This window comes from Procambarus clarkii, chromosome 1 (assembly GCF_040958095.1).
Source record: "Procambarus clarkii isolate CNS0578487 chromosome 1, FALCON_Pclarkii_2.0, whole genome shotgun sequence".
In the NCBI taxonomy this organism is placed as follows: domain Eukaryota; kingdom Metazoa; phylum Arthropoda; class Malacostraca; order Decapoda; family Cambaridae; genus Procambarus; species Procambarus clarkii.
In genome coordinates, this window is record NC_091150.1 from 47,312,876 (window position 1) to 47,340,825 (window position 27,950).

Consider the following 27,950-nt stretch of genomic DNA (forward strand, 5'->3'; position numbering starts at 1 on the left):
AAGAGTAACACCAGTTCATAAAGGAGGTAATCCGGCAGACATAAACAATTATAGACCAATATCAAACCTACCCATACTATGAAAAATATTTGAAAAAATTATCTACAAACAGCTTTACTCCTACCTCGTAAAATTTGACATTCTTAGCCCCTGTCAGTTTGGCTTCCGCTCCCAAAAGAGTACCAACGATGCAATTATTAGTCTCCTTGATATAATTTACTCAGCCCTTGACAAAAATGAGTTTCCGATTGGACTCTTCATTGACCTGAGAAAGGCCTTTGATACTGTTAATCACAATTACCTCTTACGTAAACTCCATCATTATGGAATTCGAGGCCATACACTGGACTATATTCAATCCTATCTTAGTGATAGACACCAATGTGTAGCCATCAATAATATAACCTCTCCCACTCTACCAATAACCGTTGGAGTGTCACAGGGCAGCATCTTGGGACCTCTCTTATTTCTTATTTACATCAATGATCTGCCTAACGTCTCTAACATTCTGAAACCTATTTTGTTTGCTGATGATACTACCCTCATCTACTCTAACCCCAACCCACATACACTAAATAATGTTGTTAATAATGAACTAAAAAAAGTCCACTTATGGATGTCAACCAACAAACTAACACTTAACATAGAAAAGACCTACTACATCTTATTTGGAAGTAAATCTACAAATGCAATTCAACTTCAGATAGACAATGTAAACATTAGCAATAAAAATGATGGAAAGTTTCTTGGCCTATTCCTAGACAAGAGACTCAACTTCAGTACCCACATACAACACATAACTAAGAAAGTCTCTAAAACAGTTGGTATACTCTCCAAAATCAGATATTATGTACCTAACTCTGCTCTCATCTCTCTATATTATGCACTAATCTATCCCTATCTTAATTATGGTATCTGTGCATGGGGTTCAACCACTGCAAACCACCTTAAGTCCATCATTACCCAGCAAAAATCTGCTATCAGAATAATAACAAATTCTGCTTTCAGACAACACTCAGCCCCCTTGTTTAACTCCCTAAACATGCTAAACATAATCTCACTCCACAAATTCTCCTGTGTCAACTACATTTACAAAACCCTGTTCTTAAATGCAAATCCTGCTCTGAAACTCTCCCTGGACAGATGTAATAGGACCCATTATCCAACCCGTTCTCGCAAATTTAATAAGTCAATATTGACTTATTAAATATGTGCATAGGTGACATACTTAACATAATAGATACCCTTAAAAAGATTCATAGAAAACACCGACCTTACCTAACCTACTTAGTATGTTAAGATAAGCATCTTATTGCTTCGTAATTACAATTATTACCTAACCTATAATAGGTATAGGTTAAGTAATAATTGTAATTACGAAGCAATAAGTTGCTTATCTTAAGATACTAACAAGGTTAGGTAAGGTCGGTGTTTTCTATGAATCTTTTTAAGGGTATCTATTATGTTTAGTATATCACCTATGCACGTAGTTAATAAGTCAATATTGACTTTACGAATTTGCGAGAACGGGTTGCATTATCACCACACCAGAAATAAATATCTCTTTGATATCCCCAGAGTCAAACTTAATCTGTGTAAACACTATGCAAATAAATGGACCCAGTCTATGGAACTCACTCCCTATTGAATTGAAAAGCTGTCCAACTTTTGCATCATTCAAAAACAATACTAAAAAGTACCTAATTTCATCTTCATAGTTTTTTACTTTTTGCTTTAAAACTGCACTGTATCTATTGCTACCCAATCTCCCAATCTTTATGTACCCAATCTGAACATCTTTATCATTGCGATCATTGCTGTCTTCTTATATGTATGTATATATATATGTCGTACCTAGTAGCCAGAACGCACTTCTCAGCCTACTATGCAAGGCCCAATTTGCCTAATAAGCCAAGTTTTCCTTAATTAATATATTTTCTCTAATTTTTTTCTTATGAAATGATAAAGCTACCCATTTCATTATGTATGAGGTCAATTTTTTTTTATTGGAGTTAAAATTAACGTAGATATATGACCGAACCTAACCAACCCTACCTAACCTAACCTAACCTATCTTTATAGGTTAGGTTAGGTTAGGTAGCCGAAAAAGTTAGGTTAGGTTAGGTAGGTTAGGTAGTCGAAAAAACATTAATTAATGAAAACTAGGCTTATTAGGCAAATCGGGCCTTGCATAGTAGGCTGAGAAGTGCGTTCTGGCTACTAGGTACGACATATATATATATATATATATATATATATATATATATATATATATATATATATATATATATATATATATATATATATATATATATATATATATTGTATCTAGTAGTCAGAATGCAGTACTCGGCCTACTATGCAAGGTCCGATTTGCCTAATAAGCCAAGTTTTCCTGAATTTATATATTTTTCTAATTTTTTTTCTTATGAAATGATAATGCTATCCATTTCATTATGTTTCATATCATTTTGTTTAATTTGAGTTAAAACTAATGTAGAAATATGACCGAACCTAACCAACCCTACCTAACTTAACTTAACCTAGCCTAAAATAATATAATTAAGTCAATAAATTATGTTCCTAGTATAATATAATAATAATAATTCAAATAAACCAATTGAAAATGATATATGGAAAATATAGAAAATCACTCGGCTTATTAGGCAAATCGGGCCTTGCATAATAGGCTGAGAAGTGCGTTCTGGCTACTAGGTACGACATATATATATATATATATATATATATATATATATATATATATATATATATATATATATATATATATATATATATATATATATATATATATTTGTCCACGGATCGCTAGTATGTTAATAAGCAAACTAGATATTTCTCTAGACGATTTCTAATATTACATTATTTATCATTAATTCGACATTTATTGAACATTTATGATAGAACTATCTCTAGTTTTTTCACACTCCATAACAGTGATGTAGGGTGTGCGAATAGTTTTGCGGAGTTTACATTTGGTCAGGTCTACATCTGCCCAAAAATACATATAAAGGAGCCTAACCCGAACAGTAGTAACATATCTAGGAAGCTGCTGATTTTATTGGATGATGGAGTGCGAAAAGATACGCGAATTCAGAGACAATTCTATAACCAATGTTCCAACGATGTGTAAATATTTAATTCAAAATGATCTGCTACCAGAAATTTTAGCCAAATATTCCCAGTTTACTAACTGTTGGATAGTAACTAAGAGTGATTGTAACCTATCCACCGCTGCCCACTGGATGGGGGGCGGTGTGCAGGACAAACATAGCAATTGTGACACTAGCTCTCCACATGTCAGTTGCTTAATTTAGAAACTGTATTTGTGATCGATCTCGACCCTATTTATGATGTGACGATTTATACTGAATTTTGTAACTAGCTCATCAAGATTGTAACTTGCTTAGCTAAATGAATTGTGGGGTTAAGTCCCTGAGTCCATTATGTGCCTCTGTAACCCTTTCCACTACCACCCACAAGATGGGTATGGGGTGCATAATAAATGAACTAAACTGTAACTGATTCATTAATGTCTCTTGAGTCTAGAGAGGAGTAAGAAATATATTATGATGGTAAGCATTTAAACTAGATCAAGAGAGTAGTTCAAGTTGATTGGTGCGTGAGCAAGTGACCTTCGTGCATCAGGAGCCAATAACAAGAGTGTGGCGTCATCATAGTGATGCAGACATACGTGTAGGTGCACACTACATAATTCTTCACGTTACGCTCAAGGTGACACCAACACTGTACAATTTGGGCATTACTTATCATGTCTTCTGAGGTATCTATATAACCTATTCGTGTACATTTATTAATTGCTTCGAAAATATAAATCTGAACGTAACATTATAAAAGGTTAAGGGTGCTTAAATCAGTCGTAACTCTGGGTAACTTGTGTTAAAGTTCCAGAATAAGGTTGGTGTACTGTATTATATGTAGGAGTTGGTTCAAGCAGCGCCCGTTACTCTGAATGTGCTGGTGGGAGGAGCTACACTAGTGACGTCACGGGCTCCAACAAGGTGAGTGTGCACCAAAATCATTTCGTAACTCACACAACATCGTATTGTCTACGCCTCTACACACATTTAACGCCTCCAGTCTTCATCTTGCAGGCGAGAGGTTGCGTTTGTTCATTATCTATGACGTTCACAGTCACAAGTAACTGTTGTCTTCTACAGATCACGCCCTTTTGTTCTATCATTATTAATTATTAACACGCATCAAATATTTTATTGTGTTTGCAATTTAAAATCCAATAAATTACTAACCTCAAAGATCGTATTTATAATAAAGAATCTGTGAAAAAAGGGATAGATGTGGTGTAGAAGTGTAGGTAAGATAATAAGAGGTGGCAACGTGGCGTGGTCGGTGGTGGGAGTGTGAGTGAAGACCAGAGAGGTGTTGAGAGTGACTCAAGAGGCAGTGCCGGGAGGACACCCTACAACGGCAGGAGCCTCCGTCGCCTCCCTCTGCCAGTGATTGTTAGTGCCGGCGCGGGTGATGAGTGTCGTAGTGCAGTGGTGGGGAGAGTAAGGTGCCAGTGTCAAGTGGGCGGGGAGGCCAGAGCTGCCTGGAGAGGCTCTCCACCTGCACCTGTAGTAAGGATACACAACACTACCCTGCTTCACCCAGGTGTAATAAAGCCCACCACCAGCAAGGTGTAGTAAAGCTATACAACAATTCCCATCGCAAGCAGGGTGTAGTAAAGCTATGCAACAATACCCTGCGCAAACCAGGTATAGTAAAAAAATGCAACAATACCCTTCACAAGTCAGGTGTAGTAAAGCAATGCGACAACACCAAGCACGAGCCAGGTGTATTAAATTATGAAACAATACCCAAAATGAGCTACGTGTAGTAGAGCAACTTAACAATACCCAACACGAGCCAGGTGTAATAAGGCTATGTAACACTACCAAACACAAGCCAGATGTAGTAAAGTAACGCATCAATACCCAACACGAGCCAGGTGTAGGAAAGCAACACAACAACACCTAACAAGCCAGGTGTAGGAAAGCAACACAACAACACCTAACAAGCCAGGTGTAGGAAAGCAACACAACAACACCTAACAAGCCAGGTGTAGGAAAGCAACACAACAACACCAAACACGAGGCAAGTGTATTAAAGGAACACAATACCAAACTCGAGCCAGGTATAGTAAAGCAACACAACACCTAACTTGAGCCAGGTGTATTAAAACAACACAACAATACCAAACACGAGCCAGGTGTAGTAAAGCAGGGCAACAATACCCAGTACGAGCCAGGCGTAGTAAAGCAGGGCAACAATATCCAGTACGAGCCAGGTGTAGTAAAGCAGGGCAACAATACCCAGTACGAGCCAGGTGTAGTAAAGCAGGGCAACAATACCCAGTACGAGCCAGGTGTAGTAAAGCAGGGCAACAATATCCAGTACGAGCCAGGTGTAGTAAAGCAGGGCAACAATACCCAGTACGAGCCAGGTGTAGTAAAGCAGGGCAACAATATCCAGTACGAGCCAGGTGTAGTAAAGCAGGGCAACAATACCCAGTACGAGCCAGGTGTAGTAAAGCAGGGCAACAATACCCAGTACGAGCCAGGTGTAGTAAAGCAGGGCAACAATATCCAGTACGAGCCAGGTGTAGTAAAGCAGGGCAACAATACCCAGTACGAGCCAGGTGTAGTAAAGCAGGGCAACAATACCCAGTACGAGCCAGGTGTAGTAAAGCAGGGCAACAATACCCAATACGAGCCAGGTGTAGTAAAGCAGGACAACAATACCCAGTGTGAGCCAGGTGTAGCAGGGCAACACAACAATACCCAGTGTGAGCCAGGTGTAGCTAAGCAAGGCAACAATACCCAGCCGGAGCCAGGTGTAGCTAAGCAAGGCAACAATACCCAGCCGGAGCCAGGTGTAGCTAAGCAAGGCAACAATACCCAGTGTGAGCCAGGTGTAGCTAAGCAAGGCAACAATGCCCAGTGTGAGCCAGGTGTAGTAAAGCAACACAACAATACCCAGTGTGAGCCAGGTGTAGCGAAGCAACACAATACCCAGTGTGAGCCAGGTGTAGCTAAGCAAGGCAACAATACCCAGCCGGAGCCAGGTGTAGCTAAGCAAGGCAACAATACCCAGTGTGAGCCAGGTGTAGTAAAGCAACACAACAATACCCAGTGTGAGCCAGGTGTAGCTAAGCAAGGCAACAATACCCAGCGTGAGCCAGGTGTAGTAAAGCCATCCAGCAGTGGCGGGATGCGTGAGGTGCTGGAGATGGCTAAAGGCACTCCAGGAGAGGCGGCGGGCCTGAAAGGGTTCCTCAGTCTTCACGACCACCCGGACCTCAATGACATCTTCCACACTGGCAATATTGAGGATGATTACGATGTTGAAAAGGAACCTATTGCAAGGTCAGTCGCTAGTTTTGTCTTTTCCCTTTTCCCTTAAATTACACAACACACGCTAATTCATTACACAGTTTTAAATGTAAGTTTGATTAGAAAAACAAGAGAAGAGAGTTAATATGGCATTATTGTGTTGGTTGTAATACAATGAAACACATTTATGTAATCCCGTCGCTGCTCTTCATACGAACAACAACAACATTTATGTAAGTATCTTGGTAAGTACACACACACACACACACACACACACACACACACACACACACACACACACACACACACACACACACACACACACATCTAACGTTACTATGAAGGAGAAGAGAGAGGAAGCGTGATAAGATAGAATATTTTGGGAGGTATGACAGAATGGAAAAGGAGGAAAAGTTCGTAATTCATGCCAATAGAAAAACAGGGCATGAATGGAAGCTTAAGACTTAACAGATGAGTTATTGAGATGTTAAAAAGTTTTTTTATTAGCACACGAGTAGGGAAATTAGAATGAGCTTAACGAGTCAGTTGACGAAGCGAAGTACATTCATCATTTCATAAGTAGATTTGACAGAAAAATAGGTGAGGAATCATTGCTATATATTACCAGTGGCTGGAAAGGTAGGTCCCAAGAGCTATAGCCCCATGCTGCAGGTACATATAGGCGAGCTCACACCATCAACAATTTAAAAGTGTTATGACAGAGATTATAGGAATGATGCTACTATCATAGCTCACATCCTGTTATTACATAGCTAATGCAGCCTAACCTAACACTATATATAGTACTAGAAGGGGTATCAGGCGTTGTAGTAACTTTCCGGGGTTGACTCCGAAAGTTGTGCCGTTTAATTAAATGATGGAACTCTGAATAGACCTGGTGCATGTATCAACCTGGTGCATGTATCAACCTGGTGCATGTATCAACCTGGTGCATGTATCAACCTGGTGCATGTATCAACCTGGTGCATGTATCAACCTGGTACATGTATCAACCTGGTGCATGTATCAACCTGGTGCATGTATCAACCTGGTGCATGTATCAACCTGGTGCATGTATCAACTTGGTGCATGTATCAACCTGGTGCATGTATCAACCTGGTGCATGTATCAACCTGGTGCATGTATCAAACTGGTGCATGTATCAACCTGGTGCATGTATCAACCTGGTGCATGTATCAACCTGGTGCATGTATCAAACTGGTGCATGTATCAACCTGGTGCATGTATCAACCTGGTGCATGTATCAACCTGGTGCATGTATCAACATGGTGCATGTATCAACCTGGTGCATGTATCAACCTGGTGCTTGTATCAACCTGGTGCATGTATCAACCTGGTGCATGTATCAACCTGGTGCATGTATCAACCTGGTGCATGTATCAACCTGGTACATGTATCAACCTGGTGCATGTATCAACCTGGTGCATGTATCAACCTGGTGCATGTATCAACCTGGTGCATGTATCAACCTGGTGCATGTATCAACCTGGTGCATGTATCAACCTGGTGCATGTATCAACCTGGTGCATGTATCAACCTGGTGCATGTATCAACCTGGTGCATGTATCAACCTGGTGCATGTATCAACCTGGTGCATGTATCAACCTGGTGCATGTATCAACCTGGTGCATGTATCAACCTGGTGCATGTATCAACCTGGTGCATGTATCAACTTGGTGCATGTATCAACCTGGTGCATGTATCAACCTGGTGCATGTATCAACCTGGTGCATGTATCAACCTGGTGCATGTATCAACCTGGTGCATGTATCAACCTGGTGCATGTATCAACCTGGTGCATGTATCAACCTGGTGCATGTATCAAGCTGGTGCATGTATCAACCTGGTGCATGTATCAACCTGGTGCATGTATCAACCTGGTGCATGTATCAAACTGGTGCATGTATCAACCTGGTGCATGTATCAACCTGGTGCATGTATCAACCTGGTGCATGTATCAACCTGGTGCATGTATCAAACTGGTGCATGTATCAACCTGGTGCATGTATCAACCTGGTGCATGTATCAACCTGGTACATGTATCAACCTGGTGCATGTATCAAACTGGTGCATGTATCAACCTGGTGCATGTATCAACCTGGTGCATGTATCAACCTGGTGCATGTATCAAACTGGTGCATGTATCAACCTGGTGCATGTATCAACCTGGTGCATGTATCAACCTGGTGCATGTATCAACCTGGTGCATGTATCAACCTGGTGCTTGTATCAACCTGGTGCATGTATCAACCTGGTGCATGTATCAACCTGGTGCATGTATCAACCTGGTGCTTGTATCAACCTGGTGCATGTATCAACCTGGTGCATGTATCAACCTGGTGCATGTATCAACCTGGTGCATGTATCAACCTGGTGCATGTATCAACTTGGTGCATGTATCAACCTGGTGCATGTATCAACCTGGTGCATGTATCAACCTGGTGCATGTATCAACCTGGTGCATGTATCAACCTGGTGCATATATCAACCTGGTGCATGTATCAACCTGGTACATGTATCAACCTGGTGCATGTATCAACCTGGTGCATGTATCAACCTGGTGCATATATCAACCTGGTGCATGTATCAACATGGTGCATGTATCAACCTGGTGCATGTATCAACCTGGTGCATGTATCAACCTGGTGCATGTATCAACCTGGTGTATGTATCAACCTGGTGCATATATCAACCTGGTGCATGTATCAACCTGGTGCTTGTATCAACCTGGTGCATGTATCAACTTGGTGCATGTATCAACCTGGTGCATGTATCAACCTGGTGCATGTATCAACCTGGTGCATGTATCAACCTGGTGCATGTATCAACCTGGTGCATACATCAACCTGGTGCATGTATCAACCTGGTACATGTATCAACCTGGTGCATGTATCAACCTGGTGCATGTATCAACCTGGTGCATGTATCAACCTGGTGCATGTATCAACCTGGTGCATATATCAACCTGGTGCATATATCAACCTGGTACATGTATCAACATGGTGCATGTATCAACCTGGTGCATGTATCAACCTGGTGCATGTATCAACCTGGTGCATGTATCAACCTGGTGCATATATCAACCTGGTGCATATATCAACCTGGTGCATGTATCAACCTGGTGCATATATCAACCTGGTGCATGTATCAACATGGTGCATGTATCAACCTGGTGCATGTATCAACCTGGTGCATGTATCAACCTGGTGCATGTATCAACCTGGTGCATATATCAACCTGGTGCATGTATCAACCTGGTGCATGTATCAACCTGGCGCATGTATCAACCTGGTGCATGTATCAACCTGGTGCATGTATCAACCTGGTGCATGTATCAACCTGGTGCATATATCAACCTGGTGCATGTATGAACATGGTGCATGTATCAACATGGTGCATGTATCAACCTGGTGCATGTATCAACCTGGTGCATGTATCAACCTGGTGCATGTATCAACTTGGTGCATGTATCAACCTGGTGCATGTATCAACCTGGTGCATGTATCAACCTGGTGCATGTATCAACTTGGTGCATGTATCAACCTGGTGCATGTATCAACCTGGTGCATGTATCAACCTGGTGCATGTATCAACCTGGTGCATGTATCAACCTGGTGCATGTATCAACCTGGTGCATGTATCAACCTGGTGCATGTATCAACCTGGTGCATGTATCAACCTGGTGCATGTATCAACCTGGTGCATGTATCAAACTGGTGCATGTATCAACCTGGTGCATGTATCAACCTGGTGCATGTATCAACCTGGTGCATGTATCAACCTGGTGCATGTATCAACCTGGTGCATGTATCAACCTGGTGCATGTATCAACCTGGTGCTTGAGTTCACCCGGGCACCAAGTGGTTGTGCCACGGCAGACGACCCGACCTGCTGTATTACACTCCTTGCTCTAGTATACATATATACTCCAAGTTGGGTTATAATAATGAAATTCTAGGGACTCTACTAGCCACTTTCAAATTCACAGATTTCAAAGAGGTCGCCATGTGAACCACCAACCTTTTAGTGGAAGCAATGGGGCCGACCTCCCTCATGTTGGTCACCAACCGCTGTAATATATTGGGTAATGCTAGGCACAAGTCTGCCTGCAAAGTTGGGTGAGGCTAGCCCCAAGTGTCTGGCCTCCATCCATGGCCAAACAGATAAATACAAATACATTATCTCTTAAAGATATAGTTTAGCAATTAGAAAACAAGCTTTGTCGAAATATTTGACGATTTGACTGTGATGGAGTATATAAGCACATATATGCATAGACTTGCTATACTCATGTAGGAAAAAATATGTAAAATAAAACATATACATATAATATTTTTACATATATTATATGTAAAGAATACAATGCATGGACCCATAGTCACGTGGTAACACATGGATGCGCGAACACAATTGCACATGGGTTGTGCAGCTCGTCCTCTCGAGTTGTCACAACGGACAGAAAATGATGTACTAATTTTCCCGAACCTAACCTAACTTAACTTAACCGGCGACCCAAGCATAGAAAACCTAAACTTTTACCCAATGAAAAGTATCTGATGTGGTTACAGAAGTAAAAACTAGTTTCTGATGTGATGTATGCAATACAGTTGATTCTAGATGACAAGGAAAGGAAACTCCTAATAGAACGAAAGTGGAAGTTTGGGAAATTTGCAGATTGTAATACAAATAGATACACAGATTACATCACTGGGAATGTTAGCAGGTGGATAAAATAGTGGTTTTGCTTACTTCACTTTGAAATCCAGATGTTAAAAAGCCTCGATAAAATGGGAAGACCTTTGACAAATCCCTGGCTTCCCTATCCCCGTGAGAGTTACTAGATAGATGGTGGTCCTTAGGTAAATTCCGGTAATATACAAATAATTTGTAAAAGAATTACAAAATAATTTGTAATTATACAACAAAGAATTAACAACAAAAGACCCTAATACGAATACTAAGCCACCAACACAGTATACTGTATATTATATATATATATATATATATATATATATATATATATATATATATATATATATATATATATATATATATATATATATATATATATATATATATATATATATATATATATATATATATAAAACTCCATGGAGCATGAAGTTTTCAGTTGCATATTGTCCAGGGGACCATTCTGGCTTGTTCGCATATATATATATATATATATATATATATATATATATATATATATATATATATATATATATATATATATATATATATATTTATATAACAGTTTTCAAGAACAGTAAAACACAGATTGAGAGCAAAATTACTAATCAAAAGGATCTTAAATCAGGTAGAGATAAATTGGAAATAGGGAAATCTCCATGGTGAAGAAGAAATGTGGAGTTGCAAAATTAGTTGAAGGTGTACCTACCTTGAGGCTACCTTGAGGTGCTTCCGGGGCTTAGTGTCCCCGCGGCCCGGTCGTCGACCAGGCCTCCTGGTTGCTGGACTGATCAGCCAGGCTGTTAGACGCGGCTGCTCGTAGCCTGACGTATGAGTCACAGCCTGGTTGATCAGGTGTAGAAAGGAATTTTGTAACAACATGTAAAAGATGACAAGGGGAAAATGATGGAGATACACCTAGTATACCGGACCTGAACTTCACCCAGTATGAGAAAGTAATTTAAAACATGGAGCATGAAGTCCCACTAAGAGCCAGCAACCACTGTGTCCTTTTCTTTGATCTCATGATTTACCTAAACTCAATGGCAATTAATTAATCATGGGATCAGATAAAGGAGATTAAACCCCCTAAAAGGAAATTGCATGAAAGAAAAAAATATCTGGAAAATGTATAATGTTAGGAAGAGCTTGATGGATCAAGTCAAATGGAGATGCAGAGGCTGAAAAGCGATACATCCCAACAGTCTGTGTCTGTAAGATGGAATGTCTTGTTAGCTTTTTGTCTGTCCATGGATGGAGCTTTTGTCAGAAGCTTTCGTGAAATCTGTGTGTTACATCAGCACTGTGTTTGCTTTCCATGGCATCTAAGGCCATCTCATAGTGGTTTAGCAATTGTGAGAGATAACCCATGTTGTCTGGGGTTAAGTAGATGCCGTGATTCAAAATATGTTGTGATTTTACATCTTGCACTCTTTCAAAAGATTTGTATAATGTGTGATATTAGAGCTTTTGTTTAGGACTATATATGAAAGAAAGTTACAGTGAATGACCAAGTGCTTAGACTAAGCAAAAAGTCCCAGGACAGATCCCTGTGGCACTTCACTTTCAGTAATTTTCTGCTCTGACTAAAGCTAACTTTATTTATGCGAACCCTTCGATTCCTTTGAAATAATCATGCCCTAACACAACTTAGGTTACCTCCCAACCCCTAATATCATGGGACTATACCTTTCTAATCAGTCTCTCGTGATGCACACGAACATTGGTGAGGTGGTTACAGTACCGTATACGCTTTGGGGTGATCGTGGTCGACATTGGTTCGAATCCTGGCCGGTTCAATAGAATTCTTAGTGATATATATACATATATAAATATAATGTAGAGGTCTGCGGGATAGATAAAACAACTAGTCAGCAGAAAAAGCAGGGAGATCCCCAGTTAGATACTTGGAATTATGAAAAAATACTGTCACAAAGAGATAGATTACTGACAGGCATTTTGAGTCCTATTGAAGTCAGATATATGCTGTATGACGTATTTTGAATTATTTTGATCCGGGATAGTCATAGAATCAGCTAATGTACATCGCTGAGGGTGTGGAAATTTTTATAACTTTATGGTATGATTAGTTTATATTAGTTCTTATTCGAATTATCATCTCATTATCCTCATATTGTGATATAAAATGTGCCATTTTTTATCTCGGTGTTGTAATGGTAAACTACGCTCTGTTCAAATTGTAATGTAAATGTTACTCACTTTATACCAAAATATACGTTTTATTGAGACTGTTGTACGCCTATTAAATCCAGGCATTATTGTAATGATTTGTATAAGTTGTTACGAATAATGTTTCTGATTCTAATTAAGAGTACGGGCAGTTTCACCAAAGTATTGAGAGAACAAGATGAGTTGGAAATAGAATAAGTACCAGCACCATAAGAAGCAGGAGCCGGTCGGCCGAGCAGGGGAGCCGGTCGGCCGAGCGGACAGCACACTGGACTTGTGATCCTGTGGTCCTGGGTTCGATCCCAGGCGCCGGCGAGAAACAATGGGCAGAGTTTCTTTCACCCTATACCCCTGTTACCTAGCAGTAAAATAGGTACCTGGGTGTTAGTCAGCTGTCACGGGCTGCTTCCTGGGGGTGGAGGCCTGGTCGAGGACCGGGCCGCGGGGACACTAAAGCCCCGAAATCATCTCAAGATAACCTCAAGATAACCTCAAGGAGCAGTGGGAGCCAAATTACTACGAAGTGTGTTAGTTCGACCTTATGTCTGCATAGATATGTATGTGTATATGTATATCAATGAGTTTTGTTGCGTGTAAATAGGAGTTGCACTGCATGTGTCAATAGGCTTTCTGCCGTTTCCTTTATTATGTTCTTATGTTACGTCACATACCAAGTATGACCCTCCTCTCATGCTTGGTCTATGGGAGGAGCACCCAGTCTTTCCTTTCCTAGTAGCTTTCAAACCTTCAAAATTAGTTTTACGGAAATCTGGCACAAACTTTGGCTTCTCTCACAACTTTTTCAAACAAAGTTAAATCTGACATCTCTATAATTACTGTTTTCTAACTCCTCTATTTTGATGTTTTTATTAATGTCTCCATGTTGCCCAGACTAAATTGAAAGATTATGTTCTCGTGTTGGCTCCATAAAATGTTGTTTAAGAAAGGAGTCATCTAATTGTTAAAAAGTCTTCATTCTCAACATTCTTTGTTTTATTAGTCAAGTTTATTCCATTAAAATAAAAGTTATTATAAAATTAAATTTATTCTATTAACATAAACACAAACATTGTTACACCTGGATGCCGCAGATATTTCTTCCCAGATATAATTTCCTTTCATTCTATCGAGGTTTGAGGTGCCCCTCAAACCTCATTTTCATTTACTTGTATCCAGGTTAGGCCCCGAATCCCAACAGCTATAATCCTTTCAACCGTAAATCTGTGCGCTTTTGGCTGGTCGGGATTATGAGTTGTTGGAATTTTGGCCTTTGGTTATTTTTTGACTTGTTGTCATTTTGGCTTGTCAAAATACTGTCGGGTACCCATTCTAGCCTAACAGTTTGTGCTCAGTTTTTATGCCATGTTTCACACTGAATTCACGGTTTGACACTAATTACCTGTTGGACACTTATTTTTTTACATTATCTACGTAATACTAATTCCATAAAAAAACACATTAACTAGAAAATGTACATGGGTTTACAGCGAGGTTCGTCCTAGAATACGAATAAACAGAAAGAACTGGATGGACTTCTAAAATAGACGAAAGATTAGCAGATGCAGTTCAATTCTGGTAAATGTAAGTTCCTCAGACGAGGAAATGACAGTAGAGTTACCAGATATCAGCTGGACAATGGTGAAATTAAAAAGTCTGAATTCGAAAAAGATCTAGAAGTCATGATTAGTAGGGATCTTAAACCAAAAAATAATTGCCTAAATGTCCCGAGTAAGGGGAAAAATAGATACTAGGATTTAATTCTAGAGGCGAAAGCAATGAAACGTCTAGTGTTATTCTTTAGCGTTATCATGCTGCTGTAGTTAATGTCACCGTACTGTATATAAGATATAAATTCATTTAAACAAGGGCCACAAAGAATGATGACCATGTTAGTCAAAGGAGTTAGAAATCACCCTTATAAAGATAAATTAAGAAAGTTTAATTTAGGTTCTTTAGAAAGGCAAAGAGTTTAGGACATGGTTGAAGTATACAGAGGGATGAAAGCGTATAACAAAGGAAATATTAAATTGTCATCCACACTTCTGTGGAAATAAACATTTCCTTCACTTAGGCTTTAGGAAACTCGAACCACGGACCCCACGCGTGTGAGGCAGAAGCTCAATCCACTCAGCTATGAGTAGTGTTAATAAGGAAACATTACAGAAGCTGCTATGCTGGAATTTTCAACTTTCCCAGACTACCACTGAAGATGAGAGGAATGGTAGTAGTAGAACATTACTACGTACTATATACAGTTATAATATTAACTTATATATGAGGACAAACCTATATTTACTGTAATAGACAGTATGTTAAAATGAGTAAATGTGTCTTTGTGTGTGTGTGTGTGTGGAGGGGGGGGGGGGCGCAGTAAGGCCGCCGCTTTAACGAGCCTGGACTGAGGACAGGTTGATCTCTACATTCAGTCATCAGTAGTCTGAATCAATCCAGTTTTGTTTTAAGTCATGAAATAGGTTTTTGCCTGGTTCAATATTTATCAGTGTTATCGGAGTTAAGAAAAATGTTAAAGAATAGATAGACTTCTTTTTCTAGTGTGTCATATGGTCCATGTTGTCATATAGTGGTGACAACATAGTGCTCCATCACTTTCCACAAGTGATACATAAAGTCGTGAAATTTGTGCTGGCTTTTTCACTCCCCTTAGAGTAGTGAACACTCGAGAACAAGACTAAACCAACAGGATACAATGTAAAGTACAAGATACAGGATATAATGTAAAGTACAAGGTACTGGATATAATGTAAAGTACATGGTACTGGATATAATGTAAAGTACAAGATACAGGATATAATGTAAAGTACAAGGTACTGGATATAATGTAAAGTACAAGATACAGGATATAATGTAAAGTACAAGATACAGGATATAATGTAAAGTACAAGGTACAGGATATAATGTAAAGTACAAGATACAGGATATAATGTAAAGTACAAGGTACTGGATATAATGTAAAGTACAAGATACAGGATATAATGTAAAGTACAAGGTACTGGATATAATGTAAAGTACAAGATACAAACAGATTGTATAACAAAGACAGTTCTCTCCTACATTCTCCCTGCCCGCGTTACAAGGCAGTCTCTGCTTGGCGATGGTCTGTGGTTGTGTGTAAAAATGATGTCATTTTTGAAAGATACATTTTATGTGCATTGTCAAGCTCCTTGAAAGAAATGTTGTATTGTCTTTATGTTAAGACTGGCTGGGCTGACAGTCCCCCAATGGACATGTAAAGGCATACATGCCATTCAGTAGCACGTAATGTCCTTGTTCTTGTATATGGACATCTGTCACGTTAATGCCGTTGTCATGTCACGCCAATGTCAAGTATTGTCCTTGTCATACGCTGACATATCACACCAACAACAAGAACACTAATATAGCGGGAAGGATTGTTTATAGTTGTTGACCGTATTGATAGACTACAAATGAACGTGTATTAGGCACATACTAACCTAGCCTAAAGCTCGGAGTGGATAATAGAAGCCAACTGACTCACACGTCCACAAATATGATTACACGAGCTTAAAACACAGGACGACTCTGGATCAGAGAGCCAGGAATAATGCAGCGAGAAGGTTTCAGTGAAACAAAGAGTGAGGTATAGAGGGTTGTGGGCCAAGGCCCCGAGAGGGGTGGGTGGGGCCCTGGTCCCCCTCCCTCTCACACTCGCCAGCCTACATATCAAAACATTTACTCTAACCTCTCAGTGTTGTGGTTAACGCACACACTCACATACACACACACACACCCAACTTTCAGCGATGAACAACAATATTTCGGGATACACCAACAAGAACAAATCCCTCGGTTATCACAGTGTTCACCCTCAGAGTGTTCACTAACACATTCTTCACTTTCCTCACAGCTTGACGACTGATGCTTATACTTAATCCGTTCTCGCCTCGCTACCAGCTCCTAATTACACCACACAAACTGCTTAGGTTTAGTGTGTGTTGTGAGGGACGCCCAGGGCGTGAGTGTGTGCTGTGAGGTGCAGGCGTGAGTGTGTGCTGTGAGGTGCAGGCGTGAGTGTGTGCTGTGAGGTGCAGGCGTGAGTGTGTGCTGTGAGGTGCAGGCGTGAGTGTGTGCTGTGAGGTGCAGGCGTGAGTGTATGCTGTGAGGTGCAGGCGTGAGTGTGTGCTGTGAGGTGCAGGCGTGAGTGTCACCTTACACCACACCAGAGGCTGTACAGATGCTCACACACAGTACACAGTCCTGCCGCTGATGATGAGGAGTGATGACGCTGATGGTGATGGTGGTGGTATTTGTACTGATGGTGGTGGTGGTGGTGGTGGTGGTATTTGTACTGATGGTGGTGGTGGTGGTGGTGACGTTTCTTGTGGTAGTGTTGGTGATGATGGAGTTGATGGTGATAATGGTGATGGTGGTGGCGGTGATGGTTGTGGTAGTGGTGGTGGTGGTTAACAACACACCACAACTCTCGAGTCTTGAGTGATAATATTAATTCAGGAATGTAAGATACTCATTGAGCTCTGTCTGGCAGACGTTATTACACATTTTAAGAGGCATATCACTATATCTAGTAACTGATGATATACGGCCGCAGGTAGGATGGTTCACTTCGTCAGTGTGGCAGGTGTTTAACAAACAGGTTCAATCTTCCCCTATATAACAAATGGTAAATTGGAACTCGCAGGTTCTTCGTTCATCACAGTGAAATGTGTCAACAAAAACATGTGTCTGGGGCGAGTAACAGCATCGTGCAGACTAACAGACGTTGTCACATCTCGAGTAAGACTTGGCTACAGGTGTCCCTGGCAGTTCGGCTTGTATGGGGATCTAAAGAAAGTAAATTATACAATGTGTGGACAAAGACAGGGACAAACACTTGAGCATTATATCTTAGATTAATAAAATTGAGCCATTTATAGATAAATCTAAACTCACGGTGTATGAAATGGTAAACCATTTTATTACTAAGGATAACATATCTGAAATCCTTTTGAACTGTATCCATATTTTGCTTCCAGTAGATAAACAACACATGAGATCAAGAAGCAAATAGTGTATTGTGAAGACTAGTATTAACAAACAGCAGCTCCCCCTATGGCTGTAATATTTCCATAGCTCAAACAATTATATATTAGCGAAAAGACCCACCATTAATGTATAATGACTAACTGTAAATACAAAGCTATTGAAATGGAAGAATCTCTGTAACTAGCTGACATTATAATTATAAGGTGTGCAGGATAGCTGTAATTGTTAATGTAATAATCTCCGTTGAGGTCTGATAAAAACCTTTTATGCTCTCTGTTATCCTTTTTTTTGCGCTACTGCTCACAGGATGAGTATGGGGTGCACAATAAACTAGCCGCCTCCTGGGGCAACAATCAATCAGGTTCAGTATTTTATTCAATATGATCATAGTTGAGGGACGAACATTTACATAAGCTTCTAATTCTACCACGATTATGTTACGTTCATCTAGTGAAATTAGACCTCTTACAAATGTTAACACTACCTATTGTGAGGTCACACATTGTGTTATAGCAAGGGCTTTTAACAGGTATAAACTTACATTCACACTTGCTATTCCTTACTACTTACATTGACGAAAGATCTGAACACGCAGGAATAGTTTGGACGAGCCTGAGTGGGTTGACCTAGCAGGAGTAGGTTGAGCAAGGTGTAACAACCAAGAAAATCCGTCTCTCTCCCTCCACATTTTAATTTTCCTCTCTCCTCCTCCTGTCCTGGCGAGTATGAGTAAGAGGTCAGGAGGTTGACCTCGCCCTCCATTAGTTAAAAGGCATGTCAAACAACTTTGAATAGAAAAATTCTTCAAATTCTTCTTCTTTTACTTCAAATTAACAAGAGATAAGAGTTTATGCCAAGCCCATTAGTTACCAGATAGCTTGGGATAACTCTTGTCAAACAGCTTTAATTACAAATTTATACAGAATGCTGAGTGTGATATTTTCAAGATGCACGTAGGTCAGGCCTTCAACTGGTAGGTGGCCACCCCCCCCCCAGCTGACACTTGCTGGGGTAGTTTGGGCATATATTCCCGGCGCAGGATGACAGGCTGAGTGTCTGGAAGCGAGGAACTGGAACGGACCGGGTCATCCAGGGACCGGATCGAAAGGCAGTAAATCACCAGTGGGTTGAGAGGCCGTGGTCAAGGGTAATGTGTGTGTGGTAACTTTGATGTTTTGTGCGTGGCTAAATTACTTAATCATTGTCAGTGTAGGAGAGGAGGGGCTTAGGAATTTTTGGTGAATATCATAATTTTGGTTAAATAAAATCTTGTTAATTTCCATCTTTGTTTGACACTAGTTTCCCCCTTGTCATCTCCGGTGCCTGTCATCAACGACGCTCAACCTCCTTCTGTCAACCTCCATAATTCTCTAGAATTAAATTTTTAACCTAACTGTCAGTAATTGATTATATCAAAGGAATTTGAAAAAGAAGTAGGTTGAACTAGCAGCAGTAGTTGGAACAAGCAAGAGTGGGCTGAACTAGCAGCAGTAGATGGAACAAGCAGGAGTGGGTTGAACTAGCAGCAGTAGTTGGAACAAGCAGAAGTGGGTTGAACTAGCAGGAGTAGATGGAACAAGCAAGAGTGGGTTGAATTAGCAGTAGATGGAACAAGCAGGAGTGGGTTGAACTAGCAGGAGTAGATGGAACAAGCAGAAGTGGGTTGAACTAGCAGGAGTAGATGGAACAAGCAAGAGTGGGTTGAACTAGCAGTAGTTGGAACAAGCAGAAGTGGGTTGAACTAGCAGCAGTAGTTGGAACAAGCAGAAGTGGGTTGAACTAGCAGGAGTAGATGGAACAAGCAAGAGTGGGTTGAATTAGCAGTAGATGGAACAAGCAGGAGTGGGTTGAACTAGCAGCAGTAGTTGGAACAAGCAGAAGTGGGTTGAACTAGCAGGAGTAGATGGAACAAGCAAGAGTGGGTTGAATTAGCAGTAGTTGGAACAAGGAAGAGTGGGTTGAACTAGCAGCAGTAGTTGGAACAAGCAGAAGTGGGTTGAACTAGCAGGAGTAGTTGGAACAAGGAGGAACGGGTTGAACTAGCAGGAGTAATTGGAACAAGCAGGAACGGGTTGAACTAGGAGGAGTAGATGGAACAAGCAAGAGTGGGTTGAACCAGCAGTAGTTGGAACAAGCAGTAACGGGTTGAACTAGCAGGAGTAGTTGGAACAGGCAGGAACGGGTTGAACTAGCAGGAGTAGTTGGAACTAGCAGGAGTAGTTGGAACAAGCAGGAGTGGGTTGAACTAGCAGGTGTAGTTGGAACAAGCAGGAGTGGGTTGAACTAGCAGGTGTAGTTGGAACAAGCAGGAACGGGTTGAACTAGCAGGAGTAGTTGGAACAAGCAGGAGTGGGTTGAACCAGCAGGTGTAGTTGGAACAAGCAGGAGTGGGTTGAACCAGCAGGTGTAGTTGGAACAAGCAGGAGTGGGTTGAACCAGCAGGTGTAGTTGGAACAAGCAGGAGTGGGTTGAACCAGCAGGTGTAGTTGGAACAAGGAGTGACGTTCATGCTAGAGCAGCATACTCTTGGGATTGGTCATACTGTACACTGTTTGTCATATTTGAAGGATTCATTGCTAAAAGTCCCGAAACCATCTTTATGTTTTCAAGTGTCGCATATGCTGCTGATGTTATTATGGTGTATGTGGCTCTAGACCAGGCGTCGTCAAGCATTTACAGAACCTGTACATCTTTACTCAATTATGGCGGCTTTGTTTACATTTATTAAATAGTTTGTGAGCTCCGAAGCATCATGTGGTTGTTCATAACAATAACATTCTTGAGTGGGGAAGTTTCTAAGTTTGTAAACTGTCTAATAACTGTACAGAAAGCTGCCATGATTGAGAAAAGATAAACAGGTTTCGTAGGTGGTTGGTAAATGCCTGAGGAATCCTGGCACTGGTGTTTTGGCTGGTGTTGCGACAAGGGTGTTGTTGTTGTCTCCTTGAGTTGCTGAAGGTGCCGTCCTCGTCCTAGAGTGAGTGGTCAGGCAGGCAGCACCTTGCCATCACGCTTAAACTAACAAACGTTTACGTTCACAAGACTGGCGATATGAAGGTGAGGAAACACACGAGGCGGGAGATAACACGATAAGATAGTGCATGACGTAGGTGCTGTATGTACATATTGGGTGGTGCTCGATGGTGCTACACTGGGTGGGGTCACCCACTGCACCTGGACGTGTTGTTGGGGGTCACCCACTGCACCTGGACGTGTTGTTGGGGGTCACCCACTGCACCTGGACGTGTTGTTGGGGGTCACCCACTGCACCTGGACGTGTTGTTGGGGGTCACCCACTGCACCTGGACGTGTTGTTGGGGGTCACCCACTGCACCTGGACGTGTTGTTGGGGGTCACCCACTGCACCTGGACGTGTTGTTGGGGGTCACCCACTGCACCTGGACGTGTTGTTGGGGGTCACCCACTGCACCTGGACGTGTTGTTGGGGGTCACCCACTGCACCTGGACGTGTTGTTGGGGGTCACCCACTGCACCTGGACGTGTTGTTGGGGGTCACCCACTGCACCTGGACGTGTTGTTGGGGGTCACCCACTGCACCTGGACGTGTTGTTGGGGGTCACCCACTGCACCTGGACGTGTTGTTGGGGGTCACCCACTGCACCTGGACGTGTTGTTGGGGGTCACCCACTGCACCTGGACGTGTTGTTGGGGGTCACCCACTACACCTGGACGTGTTGTTGGGGGTCACCCACTACACCTGGACGTGTTGTTGGGGGTTTTGGGGGGGAAAAATAAAAAAAAATAAACTATGCTCAGGAAATGAACGGAATGGTAAACAACACAGCTCAAGTCCAATGCAATGTCACTCAAAATAATTAAATCAAAATGAAAATAAATCGAATTCCATGAAAATTCAACTAGTCAATGCAATTGGAAACATTGAAATGGAATTGTAACATATTTAGTATAGCGTGTGTTGCTCTTATGTGCAACAGATGACTTTTCTTTTTAAAGCATGTTTTTACCTGTTGTGGGTGTAGCATCTATATAGTATTTATATAAAAACACGCGCCTATTCGAATGCAACGTTGTGTCAAAATTTCAAAGTAATCAGTAAAGAGGTTTCGAAGATTTCCCTCACATGAAAAACACTTGAAAATAAACAGTTAAAAAAAAAAACATGTTTTTACCATCACAGAAGTGACATCTATATAGTATGTATATTAAAACCCGCTCGGATGGGAATGGAACATTGTGTGAAAATTTCAAAGCAATCGGTGAAGAACTTTCGGAAATTAGCGATTTTGAATAAAAGAACATTTACATATATATATATATATATATATATATATATATATATATATATATATATATATATATATATATATATATATATGCAACAATGATCACAAAAACACTGATCCAAGTATGCAGAATAACCACATGTGAAAAATAGAAAATGCTTAACGCGTTTTCGGCTAATTCGCCTTCATCAGAGCAAAGTAGAATCAACTGTTTCTACTTTGCTCTGATGAAGGCGAATTAGCCGAAAACGCGTTAAGCATTTTCTATTTTTCACATATGGTTATTCTGCATATATATATATATATATATATATATATATATATATATATATATATATATATATATATATATATATATATATATATATATATATGCGAACAAGCCTGAATGATCCCCAGGACTATATGCAACTGAAAACTGACACCCCAGAAGTGACTCCAATCCATACTGCCAGGAGCAACACAACTGGTATGTACTTTATTTGTGTTCCTCACGTGTGTCCCAATGAATGAGGTGATTTGATACAATGTTATGCCCAAGTTTACCATCCGAGTGCCGGCGGGGAAGTGGCTCAAATAGCTTCCTGTCCGGTCGTAATGGTCAAGTGGATTAAGGCGTCCTGTACATACCAGTTGCGTTGCTCCTGGCAGTATGGGTTCGAGTCACTTCTGGGGTGTGAGTTTTCACTTTATATATATATATATATATATATATATATATATATATATATATATATATATATATATATATATATATAAATATATATATATATATATATATATATATATATATATATATATATATATATATAAATATATATATATATATATATATATATATATATATATATATATATATATATATATATATATATATATATATATATATATATATATATCTCAACAAGTGCCAGTCTTCCTCCTGGGAGACTTTAATGCAAGAGTTGGTTCTGATCGTAGCTCTTGGGTTTCCTGCCTGGGCCAGTTTGGATTTGGGAAGATGAATGAGAGTGGGCAGCGCCTCCTGGAGTTCTGCTGCCGTCATGATCTCTGCATCACCAATTCCTTCTTCGACACTAAATCCCAGCATAAGGTTTCCTGGAGACATCCCAGGTCTAAGTATTGACACCAACTCGACCTGGTGCTTACCGGGCGTAGTAATCTGAGAAACGTCAACCTGACGTGCAGCTTCCAGAGCGCAGATTGTGACACTGACCACTCTCTCGTCGTTTGCAGAGTAAAGTTCCAGCCCCGGAAAATTCACAGAGCAAAGAAGGAGGGAAGACCACGCATTAATGTAAACAAGACCTGTGACCTTCACAAGGTGGAGGAATTCACTTCTGCGCTGGTAAATGCCCTTCCTGTACCACCCTGCGATAGCGCAAGTGAGAGGTGGTCATATCTCAGGGACACTATTTTCAACATTGCCATGTCCACCTTCGGTAAGAGGCAGAACAAGTCAGCAGATCGGTTCGAGGCCAGTGCAGAGGAACTGTTACCCCTCGTAGAGAAAAAGAGACAAGCTCTCATCCTACAAGAACCTGCCCTCAGAAAGGAACCTACAGGCCCTCCGTACTGCCCGCAGTAGTTCAACAAACTGCGAGGCGCTGTGCTAACGATTACTGGCTTCAACTCTGTTCCAGCATCCAGACTGCGGCCAATGTCGGGAACATAAGAGGCATGTACGAAGGGATCAAACAGGCAACAGGCCCTACACAAAACAGGACGGCTCCTCTGAAGTCGGCCACCGGAGAGATCATTAAAGACCGTGATTAACAGATGAATCTCTGGGTGGAACATTACTCCGAACTCTATTCCAGAGAGAACTTGGTCAGCGTAGAAGCCTTGGATCCAATCGAGTGCCTGCCCATCATGGAAGAACTTGATTTTGAACCGACTGTGGAAGAAGTTGAGAAAGCAGTAGATTCACTTTCCTCAGGGAAGGCCCCAGGAGACGACAGGATTCTGCCTGAAGTTATCAAGTGCGCTCGTGGAACACTTAAATCTGAGCTTCATGAACTTCTGAGCCAGTGCTGGAGGGAGGGCTCGGTGCCACAAGACATGAAGAATGCAAACATCATCACTCTCTACAAAAATTAAGGTGACAGAAGCGATGTCAACAACTATCGCGGCATCTCCCTCCTCAGCGTCGTCGGCAAATTCTTCGCCAGGGTCGTATTGGTCAGGCTTCAGATTCTTGCTGAAAGAGTGTACCCCGAGTCACAGTGTGGTTTCCGAGCAGAGAGGTCGACCACTGACACGGTGTTCTCCCTGAGACAACTTCAAGAAAAGTGCAGGGAGCAGAGAAAAGCCTTGTACATCGCCTTTATTAACCTTACAAAGGCCTTCGACCTCGTGAGCAGGGACGGACTCTTCAAGATCTTGGCCAAAATTGGCTGTCCACCCACCCTACTCAGCATGATAAAATCGTTTCACAAGGACATGAAGGGAACAGTCGTGTACGACGGCTCAACTTCTGAACCATTCAACATTAACAGTGGTGCTAAACAGGGGTGCGTTCTTGCTCCAACTCTGTTCGGCATCTTCTTCGCGATCCTCGTCAAGCATGCCTTTGGAACAACCACAGAGGGCATCTATCTCCATACAAGATCTTATGGAAAGCTCTATAATCTATCCAGACTCCGAGCAAAGACAATAGTACAGATGCGAATCCTCGGGAATTCCTCTTTGCCGACGATGCAGCGATCACCACACACACAGCAGAAGGCCTGCAGCAGCTACTTAACCGCTTTGCCGCAGCCTGTTCCGCATTCGGCCTGACAATTAGCCTGAAGAAGACACAGGTGATGGGACAAGACGTCAGTGAGCTACCCTGTATATACATAGCAGACTATGTGCTGGAGAGAGTTCACGAGTTTGTGTACCTGGCACCCCTTCCCTGGACACTGAACTCAACAGGTGTATCGGGAAGGCCGCAACAACACTGGCCAGGCTCACAAAGCGCGTTTGGGAAAATGCCAAACTGACAGTACACGCGAAGGCACAAGTCTACGTGGCATGTGTGGTGAGTACACTTCTCTACGGCTTGGAATCCTGGACCCTGCGCTCTCGCCAGGAGAGACTGCTCACCACCTTTCACATGCGGAACCTGAGACGCATCCTTGACATCACGTGGAAAGACCACGTCGCCAACAACACAGTACTCGAGAGAACAGGAGTCCCTTCAATGTTCACTCTCCTGAAACAGAGACGCATGCGGTGGCTGAGACATGTCACACGCATGGAAGATGGCCGCATACCGAAGGATCTCTTGTATGGAGAACTGGCATCAGGAAGGAGACCCACCGGAAGACCTCAGCTGCGTTTCAAAGATGCCTGCAAATGCGACCTCAAGCAGATGAATATCGACATCAACACTTGGGAGGCAGCAGCTGCGGACAGATCTGCCTGGAGATGTAAAGTGCAGAAGGGACTCCAGCAATTCGAGGATGAACTGAAGAGGCAGGCGGAGGATAATAGACTTCAGAGGAAGTCTAGACCACTGTCAGACACACCCGCTTCGGCGTTTATCTGCGCTCGGGACTGTCATTCTCGGGTTGGCCTTCACAAGCACAGCAGGCGCTGCATCCAACTACACTACAACAACTAGACACCCAGGGCACAACTCCATACCCCCACGGGATTGACGGATGCCTAATATATATATATATATATATATATATATATATATATATATATATATATATATATATATATAATTAGGTACAGGTCATAAGTCCCAGGTCATACGTCAGAGGTCATAAGTCAGAGGTCATAAGTCACAGGTCATACATGAGAGGTGATAAACAAGAGGGCACAAGTGAGGGACCATGAACCAGTAAATGTTGAGTGTGGGAGAACATGGTGAACGCTCAAGAGGAGGGAGAAGTGAAGCCTCGCATCATTCACAACATCAACTGTGTGACGTACAGCAGAAGAGTCTTGGCAATGGTCGTAACACACAAGCAGTAGCTGAAGAACGCGGCTCCGAGAACTTATTGGCTCGTCCCCCGATAAGGGTAAGTAAGAATACACATGGGTAAGAGCCCATAGGTAAGAACATACGTGGGTAAGAGCCCATAGGTAAGAACATACGTGGGTAAGAGCCCATAGGTAAGAACATACGTGGGTAAGAGCCCATAGGTAAGAACATACGTGGGTAAGAGCCCATAGGTAAGAACACATGTGGGGTAAGAGCCCATAGGTAAGAACACATGTGGGGTAAGAGCCCATAGGTAAGAACACATGTGGGGTAAGAGCCCATAGGTAAGAACACATGTAAGTAAGAGCCCATAGGTAAGAACACAAGGATGGCGAGGCTCGTGTTCCGGTCCAGGTGTAGCCAGTGACTACCACCTGAGGGTCATCATACCTGTCATCCTCCGCCAGCACCACCACCGCCAGCACCGCCAGCACCAGCACCGCCAGCACCAGCACCGGCAGCACCACCACCGGCAGCACCAGCAACGCCAGCACCAGCACCGGCAGCACCACCACCGGCAGCACCACCACCGGCAGCACCACCACCGGCAGCACCAGCACCGGCAGCACCAGCAACGCCAACACCAGCACCGGCAGCACCACCACCGGCAGCACCAGCACCGGCAGCACCACCACCGGCAGCACCAGCACCGGCAGCACCACCACCGGCAGCACCACCACCGGCAGCACCACCACCGGCAGCACCAGCACCGGCAGCACCACCACCGGCAGCACCAGCACCGCCAGCACCAGCACCGCCAGCACCAGCACCGGCAGCACCACCACCGGCAGCACCACCACCGGCAGCACCACCACCGGCAGCACCACCACCGGCAGCACCACCACCGGCAGCACCAGCACCGCCAGCACCGCCAGCACCACCACCGGCAGCACCAGCACCGGCAGCACCACCACCGGCAGCACCAGCACCGGCAGCACCAGCACCGGCAGCACCACCACCGGCAGCACCAGCACCGCCAGCACCAGCACCGCCAGCACCAGCACCGGTATCACCACCACCGGCAGCACCACCACCGGCAGCACCACCACCGGCAGCACCACCACCGGCAGCACCAACAACGCCAGCACCAGCACCGGCAGCACCACCAACGCCAGCACCAGCACCGGCAGCACCACCACCGGCAGCACCAGCACCGGCAGCAGTAGCAGCAGCAGCAGTGGTGGGGAGCCCCGAAGGTGTTAGGTGGGGGTGGTAGTGGTGGGGAGCCCCGAGGGTGTTAGTAGCCCTCCAGTAGCAGCCGGTGCGGTGGCACCAGCACCGGCAGCAGTGGCAACACCGGCAGCAACAGAAGTAGTAGCAACAAATATGTGCAACAGCCTACATATCTCCTCAGTGCTGGAGTTTTAGAGTGGTCATTAGTGTTAGGTTAGTGGCAAGTGTGAC

The 27,950-nt window shown here is 42.6% G+C and overlaps 2 protein-coding genes across 2 annotated transcripts in view; both read left to right on the plus strand.

Moving 5' to 3' along the window:
- Positions 1-3,086: 3,086 nt before the first annotated feature.
- Positions 3,087-6,218, plus strand: LOC123754433 (50 kDa spicule matrix protein-like). Its single transcript, XM_069322210.1, has 3 exons — positions 3,087-3,147; positions 5,252-6,136; positions 6,214-6,218. Exons 1-3 carry the CDS (start codon positions 3,087-3,089, stop codon positions 6,216-6,218), a joined length of 951 nt encoding a protein of 316 aa, XP_069178311.1.
- The window catches only part of LOC123773024 (uncharacterized), a 204,794-nt gene continuing 181,010 nt past the window's right edge, over positions 4,167-27,950 (plus strand). Inside the window, exon 1 of the mRNA XM_045766555.2 lies at positions 4,167-6,407. Coding sequence (XP_045622511.2) covers positions 6,253-6,407 — 155 coding nt within the window. The 5' untranslated portion in view covers positions 4,167-6,252. The remainder of the gene's footprint in view (positions 6,408-27,950) is intronic.

What these genes read in the sequence shown, in the direction of transcription:
- LOC123754433 (XM_069322210.1), top strand. Translation starts at nt 3,087, where the DNA reads ATGGAGTGCGAAAAGATACGCGAATTCAGAGACAATTCTATAACCAAT. An exon ending in AACCAATGTTCCAACGATGT is followed by an intron (nt 3,148 to 5,251) that starts GTAAATATTTAA and finishes AACACGAGCCAG; the next exon opens with GTGTAGTAAAGCAGGGCAAC.